The sequence below is a fragment of the Camponotus vicinus genome, unplaced genomic scaffold (genome assembly GCF_025532165.1).
Source record: "Camponotus vicinus isolate PSW18456_S1 unplaced genomic scaffold, iyCamVici1.0 SCAF_1, whole genome shotgun sequence".
Lineage (NCBI taxonomy): Eukaryota > Metazoa > Arthropoda > Insecta > Hymenoptera > Formicidae > Camponotus > Camponotus vicinus.
In genome coordinates, this window is record NW_028141945.1 from 35,788,973 (window position 1) to 35,807,809 (window position 18,837).

At 34.6% G+C, this 18,837-nt stretch overlaps 4 protein-coding genes across 7 annotated transcripts in view; 2 read left to right on the top strand and 2 right to left on the bottom strand.

Annotated features, from left to right (window-relative positions):
• Positions 1-6,474, bottom strand: part of Slga (proline dehydrogenase slgA) — a 19,636-nt gene extending 13,162 nt beyond the window's left edge. The window contains exons 1-2 of one of the 3 annotated variants that reach the window (XM_083086493.1): positions 5,935-6,474; positions 5,274-5,870 (exon numbers count right to left, since the gene is read on the bottom strand). In XM_083086493.1, coding sequence (XP_082942619.1) covers positions 5,274-5,660 — 387 coding nt within the window. In that variant the 5' untranslated portion in view covers positions 5,661-5,870; positions 5,935-6,474. Of the gene's footprint in view, positions 1-5,273 lie in introns of all 3 variants that reach the window. The other 2 variants (XM_083086485.1, XM_083086501.1) reach the window with 2 other exon arrangements.
• Positions 6,475-7,665: 1,191 nt separating this feature from the next.
• On the top strand, positions 7,666-11,538 carry LOC145964159 (uncharacterized). 2 transcript variants are annotated; one of them, XM_083086620.1, is made up of 3 exons: positions 7,949-8,166; positions 11,161-11,255; positions 11,380-11,538. In XM_083086620.1, the coding sequence occupies exons 1-3, from the start codon at positions 8,104-8,106 to the stop codon at positions 11,474-11,476; spliced, it is 255 nt and encodes an 84-aa protein (XP_082942746.1). In that variant the 5' UTR covers positions 7,949-8,103; the 3' UTR covers positions 11,477-11,538. The 2 variants fall into 2 exon arrangements, with proteins under 2 accessions (XP_082942738.1, XP_082942746.1); XM_083086612.1 differs by lacking the exons at positions 11,161-11,255; positions 11,380-11,538 and adding an exon at positions 8,250-10,019 and having other exon boundaries at positions 7,666-8,166.
• A 127-nt stretch (positions 11,539-11,665) lies between these two features.
• On the top strand, positions 11,666-14,813 carry LOC145964170 (mevalonate kinase-like). The gene is made up of 2 exons (XM_083086634.1): positions 11,666-12,572; positions 12,712-14,813. Exons 1-2 carry the CDS (start codon positions 11,673-11,675, stop codon positions 12,973-12,975), a joined length of 1,164 nt encoding a protein of 387 aa, XP_082942760.1. The 5' UTR covers positions 11,666-11,672; the 3' UTR covers positions 12,976-14,813.
• Tpcn1 (two pore segment channel 1) lies at positions 12,712-18,700 on the bottom strand. The gene is made up of 11 exons (XM_083086602.1): positions 18,253-18,700; positions 17,661-17,878; positions 17,188-17,352; positions 16,990-17,115; positions 16,233-16,540; positions 15,883-16,163; positions 15,467-15,685; positions 15,276-15,395; positions 14,857-15,196; positions 14,444-14,745; positions 12,712-14,346 (listed from the first exon to the last, which is right to left on the bottom strand). The coding sequence occupies exons 1-11, from the start codon at positions 18,353-18,355 to the stop codon at positions 14,030-14,032; spliced, it is 2,499 nt and encodes an 832-aa protein (XP_082942728.1). The 5' UTR covers positions 18,356-18,700; the 3' UTR covers positions 12,712-14,029.
• Between the last annotated feature and the right edge of the window lie 137 nt (positions 18,701-18,837).

Here is an 18,837-nt window from a genome sequence, read left to right on the forward strand (position 1 = left end):
TTTAAATTCCCATTAGCCACTTTAATCTAAGCATTTATCTCGTTGATTAATTATATATAATTATCAATAAAATTAGAAAAATATTAGCCGTAGATTACTACAAGTACATCACTGATTCCAATCAGAATAAAATTTTATTAAATTTTATCAAGTTAAATTTATTCGAATCAATTTAAATTTAATAAAGTTGATTTCTATATTTTATTTAAAAATACTCGAGCTCTATCTCTCTTCATGAGACACACAAAAGTTAAATATATTCTCAGAACAGTATGGTTTTTCATCACTATTGCAATATAAAGGAATATGGAATCCATAACAAGAAAAAAGATTTTAAAAAATTACTTTATAAACTATTAAATAAAAATTTAAAAAATATTCCAAGCTTTATATTAATTACTATAATATTACTATAATAATACTATAAAAAATCACAGAAATCCATAGCATAAAAATACAGAGCTAAAACTGATCAATTTGCTTGACGATTCGAAATTGATTCTAATTTTGCAAACTTGCATCTTCAAATTTTTTGAAATATATAGATGGTTCAATATAACTTTAGAATATAAATATCTCATTCCTTTCCGTCCTTTGTTTCTCACGTTTTCCATATTTTCCATACACGTATTATTTGTAATATATATGTATTATATATATTTAGAAGTAATTTAAAAAGAAATAGATGACACACATTACAATAGAAAAAAATGACATACATTACAATAGATCCGAGAGGTCTAACACTATTATTTAGGCGATCGATTCGATGGAACGAATCGACGACTCGAAAATCATCCGCCTTTCCATTTATTTGTCCCTGGCACGAGTCGTGCAAAGAACTGGCGCCAGACAAACTGGATAACCTTGAAACTACTTACTCACATATACTCATTCACCAATCGACGGATCTTTTGTACGCACATATAAGACACCCCATATTATTGACACACGACCACTAATCTCGAAACGCGTTACATCACATCAACCGGAAGACTCACGTGTGCGCATCGGGACTGACCGAAATGCGAATATGTTAAGAATGTGCAGACATTTCCAGAATACGTATCCACCCACGAGAGGAATCAAAGGAAAAAATGTTTGCCTAACGTCACGCGAAACAGCTCATTATGATATAAAAATTTAATGCGAAAATGTGATACGATATCAACGTTGATAAAATCTAGCAAAACGATATTTCGTAAATAGATTTACATGAGTTGCAAAATTAATGCCTCATCGAAAGTTGAAATAAATTTATTCATTTAGAGAGACTATTTGAGAGAGTTGGAATTTTCGATTTTACGATAAAGAGATTCAACGAACAAGGATTTCGACGAAGGGATTTAAATTATTGTTGAATAATGACTACAAGAACATTTAAAAGCAAAGCCGATCAAAAGAGAAGACGGGGTATTTAGTTCAACCAGCATGTTGAAAGAATGACTCTTGATGGCAGGAAGATTAATCAATGCACGAGAAAAGTCTCGCGAAAAGCAGACGCGGCGACGCCTGCGATGCATTTGCATCATGAGATTGTACGATGACCGAGATGAGCGTGAATACATAATAATTCTTATAAGATGCAAAAGTCGACGCGCAACGATCCGATTTATTCGCGTAGCGATGTTCGAAAATTCGATATAAAACTCGATCTTACAGGCGCACATATTTTTTTTCTGTTATAAAATACAAATACAAGTGCGCGAAAGAATGATAAAGCAATTACAAGGAGAAAAGAAGAGATAATTCTTGAAAATAATTCCTCAATCTTTGATCTTAATATTAACTCGAGCTGAATGCAATAACGTAAAATTCCAAATATTTCTTCAATAATTATTCAATGGAAGCACAAACACACATTATCAATCAATATTTCATTAAATTGCAGCTAAACTTCGTTCTTAATTAACATATTAAAAATCGCAAAAATTCTTGTAAGTTTTTAGATTCATTCTTTGTAAAATTTATTTTCTTTTTCGTTATTCCATCCAATCGCAATTCGAGTCGAACTCGTGCTATTTTTAAGATGTGTATAGAAGTGTATCGTGGAGAAAGTGTCGTCTAGTCTGGCACACTGTCTGAACAAGGTATGGCACGAAAGAAAGCGAGGAAACCAATATCTTTCAGGTCAAATCAGGTTCTCAAGATTGCAATGGTATTGACGAACAATGCACAGACGCAATAATGCATTACTATGCACCATGCTGTCTGTCCTCGTGCAGTTCTCGCTCGTGACTTCACGTTCACGGTCGACCATGCCACACAGCATGAATCCTTCTACGACGTTTTCACATGGTTCCGGAACTAATGGAATGCCCGAAAAAATGCGCCCTTTTTTCAATCGCACGGATTCCTCAATCTAGAGATTATAAAATCGAAAAGTTTTCGATTAAAAAATATCGAATCCTTATTTTATCTTAGCTATCAACTTTTTTAAATTCTTTTTGTAAACGGAGTTAGAATACGCAACTCATCTTTTTCACAATATTCATGGTGATAAGACTATCGCAATATAAGTTCGCAGAATATAATCATACTAATTGTCGGAAACCGAACGATTTTTTCCACATTTTATGTTTTATTTTACTTTCTTATTCATATCGAAAATATGCTCGATTTGGCCTCGGTCTAAAATCGTTCGTTTGCAGTGAAAATTATCATCGTCTCGCGATGACGAAGAAGCGACATTGAACGGATACGATCGATACGGAAGTACACGAGAGACGGGGAAAAACTAGTTCATACGTTCTTATGTCAAATTAAGGGTTTTCGAAAAAGAGAGAGAAATATTCCCCGCCCTCGATGTTACCGTAAGCGTTTTGCAATTAGTCCTGCCATAAATTACGTCTCGTTGTCAAACGAGAGCGAAACGTTAATCAAAGGCAACATTTACATCCTGCGAGATGATTTATCGAATGACTGCATACGTGAGCCCGCAACGAGTAATGCGGTCGATGGAATGTGCACGTAACGAATTTTATGTTACGTAAAGTTCGACAGGAAGATAAATATGGCGATTTTGTTGTGTACAATCTTACAATGACGTCTGCATTGTCCGTATTCTAAGGGTCGCCTCGAGAAGCGTAGAAAATCTATAACATAAAATAAATGTAAGGAAGACTCTGTCCCTCTTTACGACGACTTAGAAGAAAAGCACGAATTCGCATTAAATTTCTCGTCAAGTTTCCTTGTAATCTTTGTATTTTGCAATTTATTTTCAACTGAGAAAACAATATTGTATAATTAAAAAAAAAAAGAAGCGTGTTATGTATGGTCAATTATCTATTCACTGATGAGTCTAATTAGGGTAAATGCTTGAGTGGTACTTATCATTTGTAAAACCCTTGCAAAGATGCACATTTGCATAAATTAAAAGCGTTTTTTTTTAAATTCTTTGTCAATATTTACCCGTGACATTGGTGAAACATTGGTGAAAGTTTCAACAAATTAGTTTTATTTGTTATACTGCAAATTTACAAATTTACATGCTTGTTTAAAGTAGACGATATTTATTGTCTGCAAACAATTCTTAAGAAGCTTTTATGAATTAGAAACATTTATTCAAAATTATACCTCACGTAAATGTGACTGCAAAATTTCTGCTATAAACATTTTTATGTCCCATGATTGATAAACTTGAATAAAAGATATGTTGGTTAATGTGACACGAAAGACATGTCTTCGCGTCACATATTAGTCATATAATCCAAGAAACAAATAGTTATTCATTTTTTCGTTCAGTTTATTCTGCAAGAAATATTAATTCTCATTTTTAATAGCTAAAAAATCAAAATTGATTAACATGAATTAAATTAATAGTAATTTAAAGTTACGCGAAATGATTAGCAATGTACAACATGTAAAAACTACAATATTACCATAACGGAATAAAAATTCACGGGACCGACGATTTCCTTAATGACCGATTAAGGAAACACAATTGAATTCCGCGTACTAGAGCGTATTATATGTATGAGTCTATCTTAAACGGGTTATGTAATTCGCCGGCGATGGTTTGCAGCAAAATTCCTACGTCGATCCGGCAATAGTAAAATCAATAACGACGAATCGTACCACGTCATCGTCCGAGGGCCACCTTAATACAAATCGCGAATGTTACGTAACGAAACGATGAAAAATTATAAATGGCGAATTAAAATCCGCCGATTTTTTCTCCTTTTTTAAAAGGATTTCTCATGATGTTATCAATCCAAGATTACGGTTATATCACTTGATTGCGATAAATAATATGAATGATTTATATCGATGGCAAAATTAGATTCCTGAAAGCACGATAAGATGTTAATATTCGTAAGCAATTTCTTGGAAGGCTAACCGACCTACCATAAACGAAACATGATTTAGAATCCATCATAAGGCATGGTCGGCAATTTTTACAAAGTCTGCAAGGAAGATTCAATTCGTTTCAGTATCAAAAATGAATTTTTGATTCGAGCATCTCTCTTTCTTAGATTATATATGACGTGATCCATAAATAATGCAGTAAAGGAAATGCATGTTACCCAGGATTAATATTAACACATATCGTTTGATGTGTCTGATTATTTATCTCGTCAAGACAGCTACATAATGGAGCTACTAACTGTAATCAAGTCGAGTGACTTGTTAATAGCATCACTCAGCATATGTCAAATTGATGATCGATCGTAATGATGACAGATTATATAAGTATATGTAAGTCAATTTACACTTTGCTGAGAGTACAGGATATACATCCGCGATAAATATTATACACACGGATCTCTAAAAGGATGTCTGTCAATTATCGAAAGAGGCAATCATGTCACATTTGTATCATATTTTATCGCTCGTGAGTTGCAAATCAAGTATCTCGCTTATTACGATTTGATCAATCGCGAAAAATGTTCCAACGGTACTCAAATAGATCATCTATATCAACAGATAGAGTGTCACTTTAAATCGGATGTAATCATTTTTAAATGGACTGGAAGGGAGCTTCGCATAATCGTATACATCGCACTTGTTTTAGCGCTCTTTTCATCAATCATATAATAAAATATAGCTGAGGAGAAGTGATTTAAGTCTGAGTCAGAGTTCTACGAAAAACATATCATTATTCTTCTCTTTCTGGATTAGAAGGAAATCTGCCTACAATGTAAGAACTCGAGTTATATTAGTCTCAAAAAAACTTTAAAAAAATAAAGAAACTTTAATTTATAAAATTTAACATCGATCGACTCCGAAAACGTGCGCGGCCGAATACAGAAAATACACACGTGAAAACTCACCTTCATGTTGTTCTCCACGATATATTCGATGGAGCACATCTGATAGACGAAGTAGGCACGCATCAACTCCATGGTGGTCTTGCTCTTGAACGCGGCGATCGGGTCGTTAAACTGCAAATCGAGCGGGTCGATCTGCCGATCCGCCGACTGCTGCTTCTTGACGTCAGCGTCAGCGTCGGCGGCGGAGGTCGCGTAGCCGCGCGAAGTGTCGTCGCGCACCTGTGTAACCAGCCGCAACGGTGTTGTCCTCGTCACCATCGCCGCCGACGCCGAGGCCGCCACGTTCTCCAGGAGGCCGACCACGGGCAACGGCAAGGACGGCACGCCGCACTTGCTCAGCTTCTTGCCGGCGCAACATCGTCGCGATACGCTCCTCAGAAACGCCATCGTTTCGGCGAGAACGAAGAGGGGGAGGAGAAGGAGTAAGGAAAAAGGAAAGAGCGCGAGAAGGAACGGGAGGGCGAATTAACGAACGAGAGAGACCGTCGACGACGCGGTTTCCGCGCTACCGAAATGGGATATCGCGCTTGCGACCGTCCTCTCGCCGAGGCTGCTTCGACTCTCCTTCGGATCGTCGGGACGTCAATGAGACGAGTACTGAGGAGAGGACGGCAAGATTAGGAAAGAGAGGAGGAGAGCGAGGGATGATAGAACGGCTCACCAATGACGATAAATCGAATCAGAGACCTCGGATATAACAGAGGCGGACGAAATTCTCGTACCAAGCCGGGTGTCGCCCCGCTGCTACTGGCGTACCGCTACTGCTGGTCCTCTCCTTGCGGCCGCCGCGCAACGTGCGCGTGTCCAAAACGAGATTCCCGTACACGTACACGAGTCGCGACGCGGCGCGACTGACCGATGACGATGACGGGGCGGTTGCGCGTCGTCGTCCTCGTTCGTCGTGACGCCGGAAAATACTCGAGGCTCGACGTCAGAGAGAGACGCGCGCGCGGCTATAACAGCGTACGGCAATGGCGACCGTTCGCTTGTGCTCTCTCTTCCTCGTAACACGACGGAAATATTGATTTTCGTTCGCCGGGGACACCAAGTCGACGACAACGTACCGTGGGCGCCGGGTCCGCGGACGGCTTAAATATAACGCGCCGTGTCCCGACCGGAGTTCGCCTACGCGCCTCGTTCCCCGATTAGCGCGCCCGCCGCCGACGCCGCCGCGATTCCGCCACGCCGATTGGTCCGTCGTCGGAGGTGCGCGGCCGTGACTGGCGTTTGTTCACGAGCGGCCTCCGGAAAGCGCCGATAGATGCGCGGCGCGCGCATCGAGTCGTCCGCCATTATCTGTCAAAATTTGACATTTCGATATAATAATACAATAGGTCATTTTATGTACGACTTATTAAATTTCGATATTCACCAATCTTTCCTTCTAAAATAGAAGATATAAAATACGCACTAAAAACAATTCCTTCCATAATATTATACGTTGACAAAGAGAAGACTCAGGTGTCATGGCCCGCTTTTAGATGATCCTTCAAAGCGATACGCCCTCTGTGAACATCAAAAACGTGGATATGAACTAGAAAACCAAGGTCACTGGCCGGTATTCATAGTCCGATCTTATATTTGAGATCGTCTTAAGTTCGAGCTTGAAATGCTACGCAGCCATTTGATTGGTTGAATGAGGTCTTAAGTCAACCTCGGACCAGACTTAAGACAATCTTAAATATAAGATCGGACTATGAATACCGGCCACTAACGAGATATTATTAAAGACCAATGGTTTTATGGGACTTAGGCCGGTATTCATAGTCCGGTCTTATATTTAAGATCGTCTTTAGTTCATCTTCAGATAATCCATAGCCAATAAAATGATACATACAATATCTAAAGATGAACTTAAGACGATCTTAAATATAAGAACGGACTATGAATACCAGCCTATGAATACCAGCTTTAGCCAGAAAAAAGTGACCAGAAAAAAACGTGCAAAGTGTTACTGTAGGTAACAAAATCTTTACATTGTCGATAATAAAATAATGATTTGATACATAATTTGTCATTTTTGAAGCAGGTATATAAAAGATTTACACATTTTCGATAATAAAACAATAACTGAATGACCTAAAATACTCGTATGATTTAAATAACTCTTGTAATTGTCTTCAATATAATCAAAACGGCCGGTAATATCATCAATCTTCTATTATCTCCGGGCCCACCGGGCCTACTTGGTGGTCACGAAAATTTACCCAGGACTGTCGGTCTTTAACAGTATCTCGTCGGTGCCAGGGTCCACGAATGTTCACAGAGGGTAACATATCAAGAGATTCCAAAAAGTGAAGATAAGTATAGATGGCATTTGGGACACGGATTATAATTGTCAATAATGTCGATCTACCTATTTTTATTATGTTTATGGTTTAAATCTCGCTTGTCAATGGATACGTTGCCGATTGCCAGCATATCCATTCAGGGGCGTAGCCAGGGAGGGGGGCAAGAGCAGGCTTTGCCTGTTCTTGTAGCTTTTTGCCCGCTCTTGAAAAATCAAGCAATTTAAAAATAATTCTATAAATTTTTTGACCGAAATATTTGCAAGTTGTTTGGATATTGTATTATGAACAATACTTTTTCATAAATATTGTTCCTTTTTTTTTGCTCACCGGGCAGCGAAACTTCTCTGTCAGTTTCCTTGCCTGCTAACTTCTACCTGACTACGCCCCTGTATCCCTTCTGGCATCACTCCTCACTCCTCACTGCCATGTTCTGCATTCATTCACATCATTTCGTTGGTTAAGAAAAATTTAATAGTGGCATTTAATAATAGTATTTAATAGTAGTAAATATCTGCTTTGTTAAAAGCAGATATTTGAGCATGCCATATAGCGAGGAACATATTAAAGACAAAGTGACAGAGGGATTGAAAGCTTCACACGTGGTACGTAAATAATTCTTTTATCGGTTTTTTTTTTATTCCTTTCCTATACTTGTGCCACGTATGATGACGTGTCGTTTTGCCAGGAACTGTTCTTGAAATTCTTGCCGATTAGTTTTGCGATTCGAGGATAAATTTCGGAGCGATAAACTTACTCTCGGGACCTCACATAAGGGAGAATGCAGGGAAAACTGCAACTTGCTTTGATCTCCTGCTTTGCCGTTCTTTTGAGATGCTGCATCATTCATCATTCTCACAGCGGAGAGGGCAAGCCTCCTATGTATGGAGATTATGAAGCGCAGCGACACTGGCAAGAAATCACGTTGAACCTACCCCTTGATAAGTGGTATATCAATACCACAGATAATGATCTAGAATATTGGGGTTTAGACTATCCACCTTTAACAGCGTATCACAGTCTTTTATTAGGTCACATTGCAAATAGGATAGATCCATCTTTTGTAAAACTGCAGGAATCCAGAGGATTCAAGACTGTAGAGCATAAGCACTTCATGAGACTGACTGTCCTAATTGCAGACATATTAATTTATATACCAGCAATTATATATTTTATAATCAATTTGCGTTTGTCGGACAGTCATGGATTTAATGAGTCCAATATATTCAAATTTAAGAGAAGAGATGCTGTCCTTTTAACAGCATTGATTTATCCAGGAATAATATTAATAGATCATGGACATTTTCAATACAATTGTGTGTCGCTGGGTTTCTTCGTAGCTGCTGTAGCTGCTATGATGCAAGATTCAGTCATCCTTAGCTCAATTCTGTTTGTTTTAGCACTAAACTATAAACAAATGGAGTTATATCATGCTTTACCATTTTTCTTTTACATATTTGGGAATCATATACCCAATAAGACAAAATCTTGGTTTTTCTGTATTCGCATGTTAACATGCATCTCTTTTGTGGTACTATTAACGTTTTGCATTATTTGGATGCCATTTTTCAAAAGTAGGGATTTATTTCTCAGTACAGTGCTCAGATTATTCCCGTTTTCCAGAGGTGTATTCGAAGATAAAGTTGCCAATGTTTGGTGTGCAATCAATGTTTTCTGTAAATTACGACAGATTTTTACAAACGTGCAATTAGCTAAGATTTGTTTAACGGTAACAACATGCGCAATGTTACCGAGTTGCATCAATTTATATTCTTTACCTACAAAAGATACATTTATACTTTCTCTTATAAATTCTGCCTTAGCATTTTTCCTTTTCTCATTCCAAGTTCACGAGAAATCTATACTTTTAGTTGCCATACCAATTTTATTGCATTTTCATAACGATCCTCTTCTTTGTTTTTGGTTCTTGATCATTTCACATTTCAGTATGCTACCATTATATATAAAAGATGAGCTATACCTTGCTTATCTTGGCACAATAATTTTTTATTTATGTTTTGTTTCTTGGGTGTGGTCTGACATATTTTACAACGACAAAACAAAGAGTTCGTTAAATAAGAATACATCAAGATCAAAGAATAAAATACAACAGTATAAGAAAAATAAATTCTTTTCAAATTTTCCAAGCTATAATAAAAAATCGTGGCTCTTCATTGTGTTCTATGCATCCATTTTAGGTGTGTTACTTCTCTCTGTCGTCAGCAAATTTGTAAAACCTCCTGAAAAATATCCTGATTTATTTTCTCTTTTAGTATCGATATATTCATGTGGACATTTTCTAGGCTTTTTTGTATATTTCAACTATGTCCAACTATTTGTACTAAAGAAAGAGATTCTGATGAGTAAAGTTAAGTCACATTGAATGATGCAGTTATTGAAAATAAAAAATGTATAAATTGTTATAAATAATAAATAAAAATTTGTTTTTAGAGTCGAATTTAATTTCTTCTTGGCCCTTTTTTCTGCGACATTAGTTGATTCTCTTGCTGTACTAATTTTATCGTAAACTTGTTATCGCGGAAATCAATTGTGTGAACAATTTTCATTAAAGAACACAAGTTTAATATTGACAAAATGTACATTAAACTATATTTTTTTCTTGGTGAAATATTTCTTTATTACGCATTCTTCTGTCTAGAATATCGATCTGAGAAGCAAGTCTTGATCTTTTTAATAAGAATAATAATTAAACTATATGATAAAAAGTTCAAATTAAAAAATTCAATTTTATTTTAGTTTATAATTTCCATAGTTTATGAACAGTACACTACAATTTATGAATATCTACCCATAATAAAAAATACAACACAAAATTACACAATACTAATTTATATCTATGAAAATTAGTAGAATTATTAATATGCTTATATATGTATACACATAAAAATATGTACATACATATTTTTTAGTTTACTATACATATTTCAATATTTAGAATAAGATAAGATATCACCTTCAAACCTTGCTTTAAAACTTCTTTTAATTTGCATTTAAAATCAGTATATTTTCATAGTAAGTCTCAGTCATACGAAAGAATTACTTCAAACCAGTTGCCTTGCAGTCTTTGTAAAATAAATATATAAAATATAAATTTTATTTTTTTTTAATTTTAATCGTCATCTATTGAAATTTTAATTGAACGCTTTATATCAACGATGATATAAAAAGAAGTTCGTAATTACGTTTAGGTGTTTTGACTATAAGTGATATATGACACAGTTTATTAACAATAAATGATCTTAATATCATCTATAATGTTCTAAAAGTATGTTTTATAAAATTTTGTTCTGTATATTATTTATTAATTATTAATAATATTAACAGAAAAAAGATAAACGATATTCAAAGAGCAAACAATATAACAAAAAGATTTGTGCTGTGATAAAATTTTATTAATGCATTTTTTTATTAATAGCATCAATCTAAGAAAATAATAAGATAATTTATGTTCAATAAATCAATGAGAGATAACAAAATAAATATGAAATCGCAAATATATTACACACAGCAGATATTGTTACTTACTCATTTTTAGTGGTTTTAGAAAGATAAATTATTCATAAAACATCGTATTACAGGAGGTGGTAGATCAATCTGATGGTTGCGGCGCCAAGTTCTCGGTAGTCGTTGTCTCTGATTTATTTCAAGGAAAGCCCACCCTGCAACGTCACAGGTAATATTTTCACAAATTATATGCATTATAAAGATGTAATTTCAATACATATCTTTTCATTGAAACATTTTAAAATAAACTGATATAAAATTTCAATAATGAAATATATAATTCACACACACAGGCTTGTGTATGGAGTCTTGGAAGAAGAACTAAAGGCAATTCATGCTATTTCAGTAACAACATTAACACCAGAACAATGGGAAAAAACAAAAACCTGACTGTTGAATCTTATTAAATTTCTTTCGTAAATTTAATAATTAAAGAAAATTGATTACTTTTATCACAACCGTTTTACGTTAACCGCTTCTAATAATCGTAGTTTTAATATTTCTGTATGAAAGCACAAATCTCTAATTTTTTCCTACTTAATATTACATCAATTTTTTAAATAAAAGATAATTTTTATTTATAAAAATGATTCAATTCAGTGTATCCGCACCGGGCAAGGTGATTTTACACGGAGAACACGCGGTAGTATACGGAAAAACTGCTCTTGCAGCTAGCTTAAATTTACGAACTAAACTCAAATTCAACGAACAAGATTTAAACAATATCCATATAAATTGCCCTGATATTCATTTGTGTTTAAGTATACCTTTAGATGTAATTCTAGAGTACTTTCAACCTTCTTACCCGTTTAACGAGAATACTAATCGATTGCTTGATCAAGTTGAACAATTTATCACCTTAAAAAAAGATTTTTCTGGCACATATACCGATTCGAAGCAGCAGAAGTTAAGCTTACAAGCGATACTTTATTTGCTCATTTATATCGCTTATGAAGAACAGATGCAAATTAAATCTTTCTCCCTGCATTTATCTACGGAATTAACGATCGGCGCGGGTTTGGGTAGTTCGGCATCGTTTGCAGTTTGTATTGCAGCGTGCTTTTTCCACTGGGCACGTCTACAGAAGAGTGATGTTCATAATACATTCAACGAAGACGATCTCGAAAAAATTTCAAAATATGCTCTGAGCTGTGAGCGAATTATGCACGGTTCTCCTTCTGGAATCGACAACAGCGTGTGCACATATGGCTCAATAATAAAATTCCAACGGAGAGAGCCAGTGAATATATTGCCTAATATGCCAAGCTTGAATATTCTGTTAGTTAATTCGATGGTTAGTCGGAATACGAAAGATCTGCTAGAACGAGTGATAAAGATGAGACAATCTTATCCCGCAATCATCGATTCGATCTTCGACAGCATTGATGCTGTATCAAAGGCGGCTCTTCAGATACTCCGTGAAATATATGATATTCAGTCAACTAATGATGCAGATCTCCTGGAATCACGATACAAAAACTTATTTGTAAGTCTCACATTCTGCGAACTTTAATATTATTTCATTACATATTTCAATTAATTGTGTGCGTTGTCTCCGCACGAAAGATTCATATATATTCACTAAAAATTATAGTCCGCTTAATATATAGTGGTACGTTTTACAGACTCTCGTCCGTACGAATCAAGCATTACTTAGTGCATTAGATGTATCACATTCGAAGCTGGATATCATTTGCTCAATAGCACGAGAACACTCATTTGCGGGGAAACTCACAGGCGCTGGTGGAGGTGGATACGCATATATCTTGTTACAGCCAAATGTTGATGACGTACGCATCACGTTCCTCTGTGAATTATTAACAAGAGAAGGTTTCGATGTCAGAAGAACCAGTTTAGGTTGCAACGGAGTGACGATTGAAAATATATAATGAGATAAGATTAGTATTAGAATCATCAACATAATATGTATAAGTATTAAGTATAAAACTTAATTACAATAGTGTTTTTTAATGGAAAGACAAAAAAAAGAATGGGGAATTTTATAATTCTATATATTAAATAATAAAGCATGGTTATTACATCATAGATGGGAAGATAGCTATGAAATATTCTTTCGTACTATAGTATAATATGTAACAACAATATCACACATGCTTAATTTATAAATTACTATTATTTATTTGCGCCATATACAAGAACCGACCCCAAAGAGAAAAAATATTTCCTTCATATTTTGACTTTTAGAGTAATAAAAATTTCGTCCAAATTTATAAATAAATAGAAGCATAAATATCATTTTGCGCCAGATCCTATAATATCCTCTCGAGCCAACTCTAATGATATATATTTAAATTATTATTAAGTTATTATTAATTTATTATTAAATTAAAATTGCAATGATTAATTGCAAATAAAACTTTTATAAAAAACAACAAAGATAACACTGCTTATCCTTACATCATCCTTATCTTATACATCAAAATGATATCAAAATAATTTTGATCTGATATACAAATATTGCATATATCTGATATAATAATATCAAAGTATAATTATATATCTACCTCGTATTAATTATACATTCATACAATGAAACTATAATATGCATCAATACAAGTTAAGGCATCATAAAGATTGTTTTTTAAGTAGAACGATCATCTTGTTCGACTAGTTTATAGTATCAAAATAAATATAAAAGAAATTACTCATTTATATTAAAACTTGATGATAATTAATCGTATCTCTTAGAATTCTACTGATAGTAAAAAAAGATTTTTTATCCGACACATAATACATTATCTTACCCTACTGTCAAAAAGATATTTGTGTGCATCTTTAAATTAATATTTAAGCGAGTGATGTTTTATATAATAAATGCACTTGCACTAATATAAGCAAAAATTATAAATTAATTTTGAGAATACGATCTATAAGTCACGCCGCTATTTCTCCTTGTCTTTCCTAGATAAATATACTATTGTTTTATTGGCGTAAATTGCCGTTCATTACAAGATGATCTGAATCAGAGGTGCTATCACCACTTGGATCTTCTATGTTATGCGCTATGTTAGATACCGACTGCTTCTCTTCTGTCTTCACTTCAGCTATCCACTCGTTTATCTCATGAGTATACATTTTTCTCTGTAGAACCTCTCGCGTTCGTGGTCGCGAACCAATGAACGAAGTGCTTCCTCCAACGACTAAAGAGTTGCGCAGATTTTCCAAAGTTTTAAAATCTTCAATTATGCATTGCAATTCATTCCACTTTAATTCCACTTCCTCGTGGAGCATTTTTTCTTCTAAACAATAAGATGCAAAAATATGTATTACATAAAAGTTATAAAATTTTTACTAAAAAGGAAAAGAGAAAGAATCCTTTATTGTTCAAATATTTACCGTCGTGTTTTGAAGTCGATTTTTTATATTGTATCCTAAATCGAAAAGCTTCCAAGAAACTGGATACTACGATAGTTAATACGATCATCGTTACCAGATAAAATATCATAAAGTATATTCTCGTGTACATGCCCACGGTAACGGCGTATGCATTCATATGTATAAACCAATTATTAACAACTGTTAATTCGAAGAGTGTTATGCCGCTCGCTAAGAGATTGTCAAATGTATTAAGATAGTAATATCCCAGCGCTGTGCTACCATTGACAGAATACTCATAGAAATCTTCGACGGTTGTATTCCTATCGAAAATATTTGTAAAAATCAATAAAAGTTAAAAGAATAAAATTGTGAGGCAAAAAACATAATATATTCATTTTAATGTTAATTATTGTAATTAATTTGGCACTAACTTGCAGCAATTCCGCATATCAAATCCGGCGAACAATTCCATCCCGATAATCGCGAAAAAGTAATACAAGACCAGCATAACGATCGCCGTCGAACACATCTGGGGAGACAAAATCACGAGGGTACCAAAAACATCTCGATAGCGCTTCTTTATCTTGAATAGTCTCAATGTTCTGAGCGGCCGGAACATAACCAGGAATGTAGCTGAGGGAAATAAAATAAGAGCGCACGCGGCGACAACAGTCATTATCGATGTTCCCAGGTCAAAGAGATTCCATCCTGAATTCAAGTAACATCGAATGCCGAGAGCTAATATCTTTGACAATGCTTCGGCCACAAAAACTATAAATTTATTTGTGCATAAGTTCCTCTTCTTCAATATATGTTTATTTTCATTTTTTAAAAGATTTTTTTCACTTACGTCCTCCAAACAATAGAGTGTCCCAACATGCAGCGAATCCATGTGCCGATTCCTCAAGACTGCTACTCGGTTCTATGATTCTTATTATCATAGCGATACAATTGCCAATAATAATAACATCTAACATTATACAAATAATGAGAAATAAGATTTTCTCGCGAGTATCATTCACACAAGTATCATTTACTTACACACCAACATTTCAAAGTATGACCATTTGATAACGATATGAGCACCTGTGCACAGCATTTGCAGAGGCCACGCCGTGGCTCGGTACCATGGTATGTTAGAGTATTGCAAGTCCCATTGAAGTGTCGCAGCATCGTAAATCGATAAAAATTCCTCACTATTTAAAGCGCCACTTCCCGATGTATTCATATGGCAAAACATTAAAACAATGTCTCGTATGGCTATAAAATATGTATAACAATGCGTTATAATTGCAGGTATTATCATTACTTATTTAGATGGTTATATATAATATCGTCATGCAACGTAAATTTGCTTTCGCTTTCTAAATTTTTATTATATGGCATGAAATTTAAGTTTTGTATTGATAAAAAAAAAGTAATAATCTTAAAAAACAGTAATAATCTTGAATACGTACATTTGTTTGGAGCATAATACCGCATTAAACCTTCAAACTGACGGAATCGCATTTTGTCAGGATCCTGTTTGGAAACTAAAAGCTTGAAAGCATGCTGACACGCTTTTCTCTTATGTAGAAACAGTTTCTTAAACTTGTCACGTTCGCGAGACGTGAACGTTTCGTTTACTACCGCCAACATTAGATTCATCATTACATATAGCATGGTACATAAATAAGATACAAAATATATCGCGTACCACTTATTTTGCGAATACGACGGCATCATTACATCCGGAAAGCTACAAGTTGCATAAGTAGTAAATTATATTGTTTTAATTTAATTACATTGAATTATATTGTCTACTCACTTAGCAGTGGTAAGAAGGACAAATAGACTGACGAAGCTATCTTGCAATGTGGAAAAATTTCTGTTCATTTCACTGAACATATAATAGCCTAATACAGTATATACAGTAATCAAGAAAAAAAGAAGTCCCAACATATCTAAAATAGGCGGTAATGTGAGAAGTATCTGCCTTATAAATCTCCTTACACCTCCACAATATTTCGTGTCTATTAGAAAGATAGGTCTTAGGGCGCGCGTTACGCGAAAATGCGAAGACTGCCGTATCAGGATTGTTATAGCTTCGAGAAACATAATAATTAATGTGATACACTGAAACAGAAATCAATTTAAGATATTGGCAGAAAGTCAATCACCTGATTTAATGATGTATCAACAATTTTTTTTTTCATAAGAATCATATATCATCTCCTTTCATTTGAATTTTATTGAAGAGTATTGATGTGTCTGATATTATACTTATAACTCAATAACTTATTATGTAAATAAATTAAAAAGTTACTATATTCGTTGTAACACTCATTAATCTAGATGACGCGGTTGTTGATTATTATGAATACATGAATGCTATCTAATATTCTTATATCACTACATATTAATTCATAAGTGTATAAACAAGTAATACTTTTTTTAGATGATCTGATTATACAAATATTCTCTCTGTTTCTGTATCATATTTTTTATAATGCGTTTTATGTAAATATATCACTTTGTGCATGCATCCTTACAGATGTGAGAATTTTAAGCAATATATTTCTTACTTTCAACATTGTACGTTTATGTTTTAACATAGGGGCCCAACCAATCCATCTCAGCTTTAAAGCTAATTCCACACCAATAGTAATTAAAGCAAGTAATTCTACTGAACCATGTACCCACACTGGTACCTGAAACAAAGCATATAAATGAAAAATATTGATAGAAAAGTATTATGTATCATTTATTCGTATGTGACATACTTTAAATAGTGGAAGAGCAGGTTCTTCTACAAATGCAAGTGATAGCAGAATTAATGAAATCAACAAATCCAATCCATTGTAACAACTATTATGAACTAATAGGTATGCTGGCAAATCCTCAGGATGTCTCGGATGAGAGTCAAATTTCTCATTGTTTCTACCTTCCTAAAAAAGTATTTATATAATGCTGATAACAATCAGATGATTGCAATTTAATATAATTTAAACTGTCTTGCACAGTCACATACAATATATTAAAAAAAATAAACTATGTATTTTTGTGTTATATAACATACATTATATATATGTATAGTGCTATATACACACTATAAAGTATAGTAGATATCCTTGAAAAAAATAATTGATCATATATGTACAAGCATATTGTATGTATTATGTCATTAACTACTATTGAAATGTATATATAATTATGTATGTATAATTTTATGTATGTATAATTAACGAACAATTACCTCTAAAAATATTGAAGCTTCATGATAATTCATTTCCCAATGCATGTCCATATCAAGAGATGTATCGCACGCAGTACATACTATATTCTCAGTCATGCTTCTGGCTCCTATTTCACCTGCTTCATATTTACAATCTATCTGATTAGCAGTATTAGCATTGTCAAACGAAGACCTTACATAAGTTTCTGAGGAAGGCGAAGACAGCATGGAACCATATTCTATAAGAGATACAATTTTGTAGTTTAGGCACTTTAACATGACAAATTCATAGCATACTTTTTCTAAGGAAACTCTATATAAATTAACTCCAACTTTCTCAATATCTTTAGTTAATAAAAATTTAAAATAAAGTATTTATTGGAGAAATAATTATAAAGATTATACTCATTATCAGCAAAGAGCTATAAATTTCAATGACTAATGTTATAATTTGTCACAAGACGCTTGTCTTGTCAAAAAGATATTATCAGTGAAGAGTAAATATCTTTCCTGTCAACAGTAAATATGCAACTGTGCAGCCATTTCACAATGACATTATCAGCGATGGAAATCTAGATGGATTTAGGACAGTAAAAATTACAAGCTGACTCACGTCGACTGGAGCCATTGGAGATCTCTTGGTCGAGCGGCAGGCCTGTCTCGTTGTTAAATCGCTCATAATCGGCGACGTGCTCGCCGGACCGCGACGAAGACATTGAAGCTTGGAGCGCGCGTCGCGTCGCACAGCTGACGCACACTGCACTAACTGTATCGTATTTCCGCGCGCGCTTCCTGTCAGCACGTCACGGTTGACAGATCTTGGTCGGCCTTGGCGGATTTAGCGAGCGGACAAACTCCTACGACTCTACCACGGGACGATGACAGATGCCGACTGGATGACGCGACGCGCACGAAGATGTATATAGATATATATGCCAACATGTGATATATATACTTTACGTTCTTGTCGCTACTAAAGCGCATCGATATCGACGATTCGCTTGACATTATGAGAAAGTCCAACTGCGCTCTCTTACCCTGCACATGACTAAACGAGACAGACAGATGTACGCGCGGATTGATATGGCGAATGAGAGAGAAAGGAACAAAACATGGAAAGTACGACACGCATGCGTGAATCCGCCACTGTCGACTTTCAAAGTTCACGCGAATAAAAAAAGATATTAAGAATCATATG